Here is a 13,117-nt window from a genome sequence, read left to right on the forward strand (position 1 = left end):
GTTTTCTAGACAAGCTGTATTACAAACAAGGTAGCTGACTCTTGAAACAACCATACTATCCCCGCAGAGTTGTTCTGAGGACTAAAGATGATATAAGTAAAGCATGGATCAGACTATCTGCCATCATGGCTAGTTAATTTATCATCATGAAATGAGTTGATTTTTTAAAAACAGCTTTACTGAGATGTAATTTACATACCATAAAGTTCACCCATTTTAAGTGTACAGTTCAATGAATTTTAGTATATTTACAGAGTTGTATAACCACCACCACGATCTAAGTGGATTAGATCTTCAGTTTCTATGAATTAACTTTACCTGTCATTTAAAAGCAGGTAGGCAAAAATTGCCAATGACTCCAAGTTTAAAGGATAATGAAGGGCCTTATTTTGTTAGTCAGTTTGGTTTCCTACCGTCTAAGGGCAATAAGCTAACTTTAGTAAGACAAGGCTCACTTTAAAAAAAAAAAAAGAAAGAAAGAAAGAAAAAGAAAAAATGATTGTCTTGTTCACAGGCTCACTGCCCTTCCTTTTCACAACTTGGCAATCTGACCAAGCCACAAAGTGACACTTAACTTCTCACTTCAACTTAGCGTCACGTTGCAGGGGCAGGGGGCAGGGAGGGGGGTGCCAGGCAATAAGGAGGCAGGTCATGGCAGCGTAAGGATAGACCACACTTTTCAGAAGTTTTAAACAATTAATATATTGAGAGATGGCACTTCTGAGCTTGTAACTTTGTGCCAGGTGCGTCACTCATTTAGTGCTGATATTATTCCAATTTCATAGATATAGGGGAAATCAGAAAACTGAGCATCATTCCCTGGTATCCCCGCAGCTCATTACTGACAGAGCAGGAATAAGCCACTTTGTAGTGAAGAAAGTGAAAAGTGACAGTATCAGAATTAAATTCACTGGCCTAAGGTCAAATGCAAGTCAGTGGCAGAGGCAGGGCAGAACGAATGACTCCCAGAGCCCACACCTCTCTCCACTCAGTGGAGGTGCGGGGGCAGAGACACCGGGACCTGCTGGGCCCTGGGCAGCTGCCGGTACTCACAGCATTCCTGCGCCGCCCTGATGCACAGCTCCTCCGCTGTGTACTCTCCGCCGCCCAACCGGAGGGGCTCCCTATCCGACAGATAGAAGAGCACTTCCACCCCTGGCTCAGGGGCCTCCAGATTCACGTCAGTCTTCTTGGAGCTCCTCATTTTAGCACAGAAAGCCATGGCATTGCAGTCCTCTTTTATATTTAGATACTGTAGTAGAAGGAAAATGAGACTATGCGGTCATTCTATGTGCTAAAAGCACTAAGTGGTGAAAGAGTGTTTTGAAGGTAAGCAAGCAGAAAGATATGGTATTGGATAAGTACCTCCCCCTGCCCCTTCCCTCCCTGAAAATCAAATGTATCAGAGCTCACAGCAGGTGCAACCATGGGAAGTAATCAATTATGCACGCTCATGAATTATGGTTAAGACCATATCGTCAAAAATCAGAGTAATTTTAGACATGACCTGAATTTATTTTCTCTATTTGCACACAAGTTGTAGTTGAAAAATGTGCCTCATTCTGGAACCACTGATGTTAACATTATTAATATTCCTGTTACCTCTACCGGAATCATTTAACTTTTGAATAGACCTACTGGCACAAATTACACTGTCTTTTACTTTTATGTCTACCTCCCAATAAACGGCAAGCTCAGGGAGGGCATTAACCATCCTTACCTATTTTCATGCCCCTAGAGCCTAGCCCAGGCTGGCTCTGAGATAGTACACACAAAAGGACTACCAATTCATGTTCATAAGCCACATGAATGGGTCATGAGAATTAATGAGTGGAGCCAGGTCCCTTCACCCCACGGAGAGGCAGGACGATGGGCAGCACTTTGTGGCACCAGAATGTGAGCGAGAAGCCTTGCTTTGAAAAGGTCAGAACCCACTGGTGAGAAGCTTGCAAATAAGTTACTCACCTGAGCCCCCTCAATGGGGAGAGCAACTAGGATCAAAGAGCCAACCTCAGCAACTGAGCTTTGGGCACGGTGAGAAAAGAGAGGGGAACTAGGTAAAGTCCTGCATGTTCTTTCTCCCCCTCACCCCAGCACCAATGGCCTCAAACCAATTTCCCTGACCCCAGGTTCCTACTTTCCTCCTGCCTACCAAGCCAACCTTCACTTAGCCCCCAAAGTAATGTCCCCCTAGCACATCTCAGATCCTCTAAAGGCTCCCCATTAATCTAGAGACCAATCCTAAGCTCCTAACAGAGGCCCTCCATCACCTGGCCGGCTAGCCACACTGGCCTCATCTCATGTTATATCACTCTTGGCCTCTTACTGCAGGCTTGAAACTCACAAAGCTGCCATCTTCTTGTTACCCACTCCCCCCCCCCCAAGCTGTTTATCTCATTTTCCTGCCTTTGCTCATGCTAATTCCTCTACCAGGAGTGCCTTCCCACCTCATCCCTTTCATGGCAAACTTCAATTGCCTTTAGAACTCAGCTCGGACATTACCTCCTCCAGGAAGCCACCTCTGAACCTCCATCCCACCTCCTGAGTTAGATGTCCTCTCTCAAACTCACCACAATGCGCTCACCACACTGAATTACGACCCTATTATTCACCTGTCTGTCCCTCTCTCACTCCCACGTGCTGAGTTCCTTAAGGACAGGGACTGTGTCATTCACATTTGTATCACCAGTGCCTAGCACGGAGCTTGCAGAATGACCCAAAACAAGTCACGGAGGGAGGGCCGCAGTCACAGTTCTCTTCACCAAATTCATGTGCTTGGTCCGTTAGCTGCCCTGGTGAGGTGAGATATTTACAGGAAGGACACGAACCAGATATGCCTCAATGCTACAAACCAAGAGGCATTTGGTTTTACTTGTTTAATCTCCAAAATAAATCTGAAGATCAAAATTTTCCAGAGACCAGGCTGAAAGATTAGCTCATAACTTACCTTAAGGTTCAGATCAACTATCAAGCAAGAAAGTTTTAAAACCCAACACTGAGCCTCCAACTATACCCCAACAATGAAAAACAGAGATAGAAAACAAAGTAGCTAAAGTCTGCTTTATAATGTAAGAAAAAACCTTTGTCCTTAAGAGTCTAAACAGACATGGCAGGGGAAGAATTCAAAGATGGTGTTATACACTTTCACCCTACAGAAATAATCAGGCAAATATACATAATTATATATGTACAAGATGTGGCACCATTTGAAATAGAAAACAAAAATACAACGTCCAACAGGAGAACACTCAGTAAACAAAATTAAGAATATCAACATAAGGGCTTCCCTGGTGGCGCAGTGGTTGAGAATCCGCCTGCCAATGCAGGGGACACGGGTTTGAGCCCTGGTCTGGGAAGATCCCACATGCCGCGGAGCAACTAGGCCCGTGAGCCATAACTACTCAGCCTGCGCTCTGGAGCCCACGAGCCACAACTACTGAGCCCGTGCGCCACAACTACTGAAGCCTCTGTGCCTAGAGCCCATGCTCTGCAACAAGAGAAACCCCTTCAATGAGAAGCCCTTGCACCACAACGAAGAGTAGCCCCTGCTCGCCACAACTAGAGAAAGCCCGTGTGCACCAATGAAGGCCCAACGCAGCCAAAAATAAATAAAATAAATTTATAAAAGAAAAAAAAAAGAATATCAACATAAAGGAATACTATGCAGCTGTTAAGGTGACATAAAACTATTTGACCCAACACTGAAAGATGTATATGACACGCTGCAAAATGAAAAAAGCAAAACATGTATATTATGATCCTTCTGGTTATGCATTTGTACAATCTGGAAAAACAGACAATAAATTGTTAACAGTGGTGAATATCTAGGAGAGATTACAAGGGAACTTAGACTGTACTTGCCATACTTTTGTAGTTAAAAAAAAAATCTCCAAAGTAGCACATGCAACATTTGGAATGAACAAAAATTAAAATAACGATATTGAAAAATAAATGGATATAGCACAGATAGTCCTGTAAGTTTAAGATCAGTTTCATTATTCTTTATAGAAGCTATTTTCCTTTGTCTTTCTTTTAAATAATGCAAATGTACATACCTGCATTTATCCAGCTGTCCAATGCCCCCCAAAAAGCAGACTGGATTTTCTTCTCTACTTTCCAAAACCCATTCAGAGCTGAGCTAAAGACAAAGATAAATAAATAAATCAGCTACAGAGGTAATTGCATCAGAAAATAAGAGGACACGTTCATTAAGGAAGCAGCCCAAACCATAAGCAGGCAGGAAAAAGCATTTGGGAGGAAGAAGGCCGGGGCGGGGGGGGGGGGGGACATTGATGAGGACACTGAGAGGACAGAGAGACATCTTAGGGTGTAAACATCAAAGAAGATATTATTTTCACTGCTTCAAGAAAGGAAGCCAGGGACTTCTGCTTCTTGGTGTAGAGTGCCCTGTTCAGTGTGAATGAGGACTGTGTGCCTTTTCCGTCAACAACCTCTCTCTTGAGGCTGTGAACAATAGTATAGGGGCCCAAAGATGTGCACTTCTATTTCCCATTTCCACTTCCTTTAGAATTACCCTCTTCCCAATCCAGCCTACCCATGGCTTCATTTTAATGGTGAAACAGCAGATGGTATGGTGAACGGAGGAGGGCCTGGGAACAAATCTGACCAATGATGCTTTCAGTTCACCAAATATTTTTTGAGTCATTCTTATCTGAAAACTTAGGCAGCAAATAAAGGTCTTCCCAACTTCCCAACCTCACCTCAAAGCCTTATTCATACTAAACAAGAATACCAGCTTGGTTCTGTAAAATTAAAGTACCTGGTCCCATTCTTACCACCAACACCAACACCACCGCCGCCACCACCTACACAGCTCTGCATTGTTTTAACAGCTTTCCTTGGTGCTTCTCACAAACTCTTTTTAAGAGTAAAATCAAACTATGTTTTGCAAATAAGGAGTAACCACTCTTAGTGATTTGAAAATGGTTGCCAAATTAATACAGATTATTGTCTCAGTTTTCTGTTGGTCATTCCACACATTTTATCAGAATCCAGTTTTAGAAAGAGCACAGTCCCATGCATGACGAGGCAGAAGTGGAGGGGTGCCTGGGGAAAGGGAGATGAGTTACCTCTGAGGCTGCAAGGCCAGCATTCCCACAGGACATTACAGTCGAAGTGGGAGATGGCACAAAACACAAAAGCAATCTAAAATCAGTAGAGTGGGTGTGGCATGATATCATCTTTATGCCCCTTGCTAACTCCGGTGACTGACACTGGAGAGGGCTGCTTTGGGGAGGTTTTCTGCAGTGGATAAGGCAAAACTAATGATAGGAGGCCAGGCAGGAGATATAAGTATGAATTTTGATGTGATGACTTTGACTTGGCTATTTTGTCATGACAGTTTTTAAAAGATTCAAAGAACAAATCATTATACTTTCAGCTTTAAAAAATTTAATATAACCAATTGTTTTACTTACATAAATAGATACCCTGCCCTGCAGCAAAACAGCAATCTGAAATTAGCTACATCTAATACCCTGCTTTGGCTCAGAAGCAGGTGTTCAAATCCCACATTTAGGAGACTCATTCGACAATTATTTTTGAGCAGTTCTTCGTGCCAAAAGCTGAGCTATACCAGGAGGCCGCAATGAAGAACAAGAGCAATATGGTCACTGCTCATGTGGAGCTTACAGTCCACAGGACTAAAAGAATCAAACAAAGATGCACAGAAAGAAGTAATCATAAAGAACTTAAAATGCCATGAAGGAAAAAGAGAGCATATAATAAGGAATGTGATTCAGCATGGGACTCAAGAGGGAAGTAACACTGAGCTGAGATGGAACGGCTATCATGGGAGGTGGGGAGAAAGCAGTTTGGGTAAAGGATGAGCATATGCAAAGGTCCTGTAGAGGGAAGAAGCCAGTCCGGTCTCTCCAGATGCATAAATGGGGAAATCCCTCCAATACGCCTTTTTAGGCGTGGGTAAAGAACAGCACTAGCACATTCATACTTGCTAACAGCACGCCTGGGGCCTTGCTACCCCATGTTTCCGGCAGCACGCTGCCAAGGATGAATGGAAATCAACCAGATGGCCTCCATGCTTTAGTGCCCCAAACCAGAAGAGGGACGCACGCTCAGAACCTTTTAGAGCAGGAAGAGTCCTGAAGTTCCATCAGTCTCTTTAAGAAGGGCTACTGCATAAATCTTTTTAAAATCACAAAAGCATTTTAATATGCACCATCAGATCACATGTTACTTGAACACAGGAGTCATGGGGATTGAGGATCAGACTACAATCACCAGGGTTCTATCAAAACCCGTAATCAAGAAGAGTTTGGTTTTTCCATTATTCATTCTCTATTACAAGCAACACTGTATTGAAGTCACATTGTACCTAATAATTTTCAAACTGACTTCCAGTATTACTGGACAGGACAATAAAATGGTATCAATTTGTGATGCTTAGCCTAGAGATTAAACTCTGAGAAATCAAGATCAGCAACAGAATTTCTTGACAATATGCATTTACTATGATGTTTTTATAGACTGATTCAATAACAACAAAAATCCCTGTTCTCAGAAAATTGACATTCCAATGATAAAAAATTAAACACACCCATATAGCACTTAAAAGGCATGCTAGGGCTTCCCTGGTGGCGCAGTGGTTAAGAATCCGCCTGCCAATGCAGGGGACACGGGTTCGAGCCCTGGACCAGAAAGATCCCACATGCCGCGGAGCAACGAAGCCCGTGCACCACAACTACTGAGCCTGCGCTCTAGAGCCCGCGAGCCACAGCTGCTGAGTCCGCGTGCCTAGAGCCCGAGCTCCGGCAACAAGAGAAGCCACCGGGATGAGAAGCCCACGCACCGCAACAAAGAGTAGCCCCCTGCTCGCCGCCAACTAGAGAAAGCCCGCGTGCAGCAATGAAGACCTGACACAGCCAAAAATAAATAAATAAAATAAATTAAAAAAAAAAAAAGATATGCTAAACATTTAAACCTAAGACTGGTGACCCACTTTATATGAAATGACGACTCATTCAGGATGACAAGTGTTTTTTGTGCTACAGCATTTGTGCAACGGCCTCATTCAAGTAACATTTCTTTCCGAATAAACTAAACAACATGCTCTAACTACTTATTTTTAGAACAAGTAGGAAAAGAGCAAGATCAGCTTATAAATACTTTGGATAATTCCAAGAAATCAATTCAAGCTTCTTGCTCCAAGATACAAAAAGAAAATCTTTAATGCTAGAAAAACTGACCAGTAGGAATCACTCAACACAACACCCTTTAAAAATAACATGATTCACTGGGTTCCATTCCCAACTCAAATGAATACAAAGAAGCTCAGAAAATAGTAAGGATAAAAGTGAGAAATCAGAAGCTTTTTGATGATAGCAGTGGATTCTTCTACCCTAACCTCCTTATAAATTTTCAAGGATTTGAAAGAAAATGCCTTTCTTCCAGTGAAGAAAGTGGCTTTAGTGGCTTTAGCCATTACTTTAGTGGCTCAATCTTGCAGATGCTACTTTACATAAAAAAAAAAAAAAAATCAGGGAAATTTTGTGAATTCTGAATTTTTTAGTTTATAAAAGTCTTATGCAAGAGATATGTATATCTAATACTTTGTGAATGACGGAAAAGTTACAGAAACAAAATGTGACTCTGTGAGTCTGAACAGGACTAACTGCAATAAACGGGGTAGCGCAACTATTTTGTAAGATGCAAAATTCCAGAAATCAGTGTCTGAAGATATGGAAAGCCTGCTATATTTTCAAGGATATCTTTTGAAATACAGGTATCTATTAAAGGAAGAACATAAAATTAAATTTTGAATAGTGGAGACGACAGACATAAAGATAGATCATATTAATATTCACAAATATGATGATCAGAATATGAGTGCTTTGGGCCAAAGGCCATGGCCAGATGTATATGATAAAAATAGACTGGATGATGGTTAAAATCAATGACAAATATATATGTATAACTGAATCACTTTGCCATACACCTGAAACTAACACAACATTGTTAATCAACTATACTCCAATATAAAATAAAAATTTTTAAAAAGGACTATCATTAAAGAAGGAATAAATGAAAGTAAAATTTAAAAAAAATTTTAAATCAATGACAAGACTCAAAATAAAATACTTTGGATATCTGATTTTTACTAGAGAAACCATCACACCTACAGTGAATTACCTAACGGATGCCTTAAAGGAATCAAAGCTTTTGATTCCTGAAGTAGAAAACACAAATAAAATGTTGATGAATTAAGGTATGAACCCAGAAAAATTGAAAAGAAAAACATGTAATTTAGAAAATGTCCTGAAATCAGCTGCTTAATACCTTAAGAAATGTTAAGACTGAAGATCTTAAACCTTAAAAACCATTTCAGCAGGCACCAGTCTTAAGGATGGTGAGGAAACCTGATGCAACAATACAAGCTCCAAGAGGGCAGGGACTCTTGTCACTTTTGTTCCATGCTTTACTGTATTAGGTGATCAGTAAGTAGCTAAATGGTTAAATGAAAGATGAAGGTAACAAAGCAAGCAACATCACCCGATGGAAATATCACCGTAATGCAGGGTGTGTGATTTTATTGCCTCTGTACACAACTAGCAAGTGGACCTTGAGCAAGTCATTTAAATCTGAGCCCATCCGTGAACCTGAGAGGAAGCATCTTGCCCAACGGATCAAAACAAATCTCTCAAAAAGTCTTCCTTAAGCTCCTACATGCCTTTTTTTTTCCTCTTCCCTCTTGCATCTCCCTCCCTCCCACCCTCCCTATCCCACCCCTCTAGGTGGTCACAAAGCACCGAGCTGATCTCCCTGTGCTATGCGGTTGCTTCCCACTAGCTATCTATTTTACATTTGGTAGTGTATACATGTCCATGACACTCTCTCACCCTGTCACATCTCACCCCTCCCCCTCCCCATATCCTCAAGTCCATTCTTTAGTAGGTCTGTGTCTTTATTCCCATCTTGCCACTAGGTTCTTCATGACCTTTTTTTTTTTTTTTCCCTTAGATTCCATATATATGTGTTAGCATACTGTATTTGTTTTTCTCTTTCTGACTTACTTCACTCTGTATGACAGACTCTAACTCCATCCACCTCATTACAAATACCTCCATTTCATTTCTTTTTACGGCTGAGTAATATTCCATTGTATATATGTGCCACATCTTCTTTATCCATTCATCTGTCAACGGACACTTAGGTTGCTTCCATGTCCTGGCTATTGTAAATAGAGCTGCAATGAACATTTTGGTACATGACTCTTTCTGAATTATGGTTCTCTCAGGGTATATGCCCAGTAGTGGGATTGCTGGGTCGTATGGTAGTTCTATTTTTAGTTTTCTAAGGAACCTCCATACTGTTCTCCATAGTGGCTGTATCAATTTACATTCCCACCAACAGTGCAAGAGGGTTCCCTTTTCTCCACACCCTCTCCAGCATTTATTGTTTCTAGATTTTTTGATGATGGCCATTCTGACCGGTGTGAGATGATACCTCATTGTAGTTTTGATTTGCATTTCTCTAATGATTAATGATGTTGAGCATTCTTTCATGTGTCTGTTGGCCTTTTTCAAATGAGGCTGTAGATGTGAAAGATGTTAGTGCTAAAGCAATATAATGTAGGCTTTACGGCAGAGGACTGAAGTGGGTGGCCAACTTGCTTAGAAGAACAAAGAATAAATAGGGATTCTGAGCAAAAGCCTGGTCATAAATCAAAGTCCCATTTCATAAGTTTCAGATGACACAGCAGAGCAGTTAAGAGCCTGAGCTGGAGTCATAAGGACCTGGGTTTGTATCCTGCCTTCCCCACTGACTAGCGATTGTAATCTTAGGCAACTTACTTACCCTCTCTAAACCTCAATGTTCTCAGCTGTAAGTGGGGGGATAAAAAATAGCCTCTATTTCCTAAAGCTGTTAAGAGTTAAATTAGTTAATGCATATAAAGTACCTAACACAGAGTGTAGCAGGCAGTAAGCATTCCTATTTTGGTCGTAATTTCTGTTAAACTGATTACAGCTTGATGGAACACAGTTCCAGTCAAGGAAAGGGAGCTCCAGCATACACCGAGCGTCTGCAACATCTCATGCACGGAGCTAGGCGCTTGCACTTAATTCTCATAAAAAACAGAAGTTTCAGGCCAATCAGTGGGGGTGCCAGATGTCAAACACACGACTGACTCCAAGGACCAGGCTTTTTCCACAGGGGCGTAAAATCTGCTTTAAAGTGCCCCCCCCATCACCAACACCACTGTCTTCTCTGGCTTCGTAGTACTTTCTGTAGTCTAGCATCCACCTAGGAGACTGGTCTCATTCCGGGCCCCTCCCTCCAGAGACTGAAAGAACTGTCGTTCAACAAATCATGAAAGTGCCCCGGGCCCTGCCTGCGTTCCAGCCCACAAATATCACACTGCTCTGGCACCACGAGGGTAGGGGTGGATATGTCGGGAGGAAGTTCTGGTGGCCCTGGCAGAGGCCCACCCCGTAGGCACGGAACCTCCTAAAGGCCTAACACACACACACACACACACACACACACACACACACACGAAAGCGTCTTTCTTCCCTCTGAGTCTCATTACCCGGGGCTTCGCACCCACCGGAGACTTGCCAATGACTGTGTTTGTTGCTCCCGGTGTCCCCTGCTTTACTGAGGCCCAGATAACTGTTCTGAGGAAGGCATCACAAGATGCTATGCAAAGCTAATGGATTCCAGCCAAAAAGATGACATAAAAACAAAATCTGTTATTTTTTCCCGTCAGCAAGTCAGAATTATGGCTTTTCTATATGCTACTGCGGCCACACAGAATAACTCACTTCTAACTATAGCAGCAATTCCAGGAATACCCCAGAACCGTAAGTGCTGCTCCATTTACAATAAACTTCTAGGGATGATCAAACAATCAATGCCAACTCGATGATCCAGGGCTCTCTGCACTGCTCCCAGTGAGCCTGCTTTCCCTGAGAGACTGCTTCTGATCAAACTAAATTAAGTCAAAATGTGTTTTCCTAAAAGCCACACTGTATCAATACGCTTTGCTATTCCCTCCCTTTTACTTCTTTTACCACTAATACATCTATAATGTTCTTAAAGAGCACAGAATACAGTGGTGAAAATATGGTGACAGAAGTGGACACTCTAAAGGTGGGGAAAATGGCTTGTCTTCACCTTCTGTGCTTTCCAATCGTTCATCACTAAAATACTTATTAAGCACTTGTACCATCACAATAAAACCTTGCATTTATATGATACTTTATAGCTTAAAAAGAGCTTTCACATCTATAACCACATTCGAGTCTCACAGCTCCTTTCACAGATGAGAAGACTCAGCTTCAGACATTCCCAGGGTCAAGTGGCCAGTGAGTGGCGAGACCAGGCTCAGACACATTTCTCAGCCTCCAGCTTCACTGCCCTTTCAGTTTGCCACATTTCCTTGGGCAAGGCGCGGGCTTTTGTTCTTCTAAAGAAGAACCACGCTTAAAATCTAAGCCCACCAAAACCCTCCAGTCTATTATTAATAGTTGGCAAGCATTAAGAACTACAGGAGTCAAGAAGAGAGGGCTGTGAAGTGACCAGGTAGAGTGGACTCTGTTCCCAGCCTTGAGGAATAGAGACAATCTAAAAAGAAAGGAGGGGTGCAGCTGTCCTGGAAAAGGGCTGGAGGAAGGAAAATCGAGAGGGTGGAGCTGCAGGAAGGACTATGCAGACCAGGAGGGATCAGGCAGGAAAGTAGTAGACAGAGTGAAAAGGTGAGGCAGGGTCGGACTGAGGAGAGGGGGGTAGGGAGAGGGAGAGAGAGAGAGAGAGAGACAGAGAGAGAGAGAGAGGGGGAGAGAGAGAGAGAGAGAGAGAGAGAGAGAGAGAGAGGGAGGGAGGGAGGGTGTGTACACGCACATGTGGGCACCAGCTTCTGTCTGTAAGCAATAAGAGAAACTGCCTGGTATTGAAAAAGTCTCTAAAGCTCTCTGAACACAAATCCTGTGTAACAAGGAAAGTATTAGATGACCTCTACAGTTCTTGACAGAACAGAAGCAGTTAGAAGCCTGGGCCTAGAGTCACCCTAACCTGGGTTCAGACCCCAGCTCTAATGTCTGTGTGATCTTAGTCACGTTTTTCAACCTCTACACGTTTCTGTTTTCTCTGGGATTAATAAAGTATCTACAGGGCTGTTGTGAAGATTCAAGATTTCTCTAAATCTCTTCCTCTAAAGTAACTTTTTACTGGCTCACACTCAAAAAGCTCACAGTTCATTAGTTAATCAGTTTTCTGTTGAGTATACTCAAGGCTTTTAAAAATGTTTAGATTAAAAAAAGTAACAAAGCAAACAAACCCTATCTTACAAATGTTTGAAATCATATTATGCTGCACCCTAACAAAACTAATTCCTCATTAACTTGTATTTCCAAAGGGTCATGATACAAAGACACAGAACCTCTTACAGATATGCCATCTGGCGAAACTTCAAGGTAACTATAATTTAAAGGAATATAGAGGAAGCAACCCTGAATCCCCCTCCACCCCTTGCTAACTTTCACTAATTTATTTGTGTGTCTGCTGCATATTTACCTACTCCCTCTCTCTGTTATGTACTAAGCTCTTTGGGGGCAGAAATCCATCTAACGTGTTTCCTGTAATTCTTTAACCACTTAGGGTTCCCGGAAGCAAACAACAGAAACCAGTTCTGTTTACCTTAGGATGAAAATAAACTAAGGGGAAGATATAAGAACACAAGAACAGTCTGATAAGGACATCATTCTAGCACGGCCACCACTGGTCACCAGCCATCACCACAACTGGACTCCTGATTCTGCTGCTTCCACGAATGATCTCAAGCCACCCCTATGTATTTGTACCATTCCTTCCAGAAGCTAAGTCTTGGGACAGAGGAATCCAAGAGGCTGGACTTGGTTCACCGCTAGTCATGTGTCTGTACCTCCTTCAGCTTCCACAGCAACAACGGATGATCACTCCAGAAATGAAGGGGGTTCAGAAGCTGGACAATGTCAATGCATGTTAATTGCTATCAAATGGCAATGTCCACACCAGTCTATACCCCAAAGGAGCTCAGCTATTGCCTCAAAATATAAAGTGATGTTGGGGAGAGAAATAAAAGGAAATCTCAAGGAAAGTG

At 42.3% G+C, this 13,117-nt stretch overlaps 1 protein-coding gene across 3 annotated transcripts in view; it reads right to left on the reverse strand.

Annotated features, from left to right (window-relative positions):
- JAK1 (Janus kinase 1) overlaps positions 1–13,117 on the reverse strand; it is a 146,763-nt gene that overhangs the window by 48,188 nt on the left and 85,458 nt on the right. For 2 of the 3 annotated variants that reach the window (XM_057527384.1, XM_007164328.2), the window contains exon 2: positions 4,056–4,138. Coding sequence is in view for 2 of the 3 variants with exons in the window: in XM_007164328.2 (XP_007164390.2) it covers positions 4,056–4,138 (83 nt within the window). In the remaining variant the exon portion in view is untranslated. Of the gene's footprint in view, positions 1–1,053; positions 1,253–4,055; positions 4,139–13,117 lie in introns of all 3 variants that reach the window. The other variant, XM_057527376.1, reaches the window with a different exon arrangement.

This window comes from Balaenoptera acutorostrata, chromosome 1, assembly GCF_949987535.1.
Source record: "Balaenoptera acutorostrata chromosome 1, mBalAcu1.1, whole genome shotgun sequence".
NCBI lineage: Eukaryota > Metazoa > Chordata > Mammalia > Artiodactyla > Balaenopteridae > Balaenoptera > Balaenoptera acutorostrata.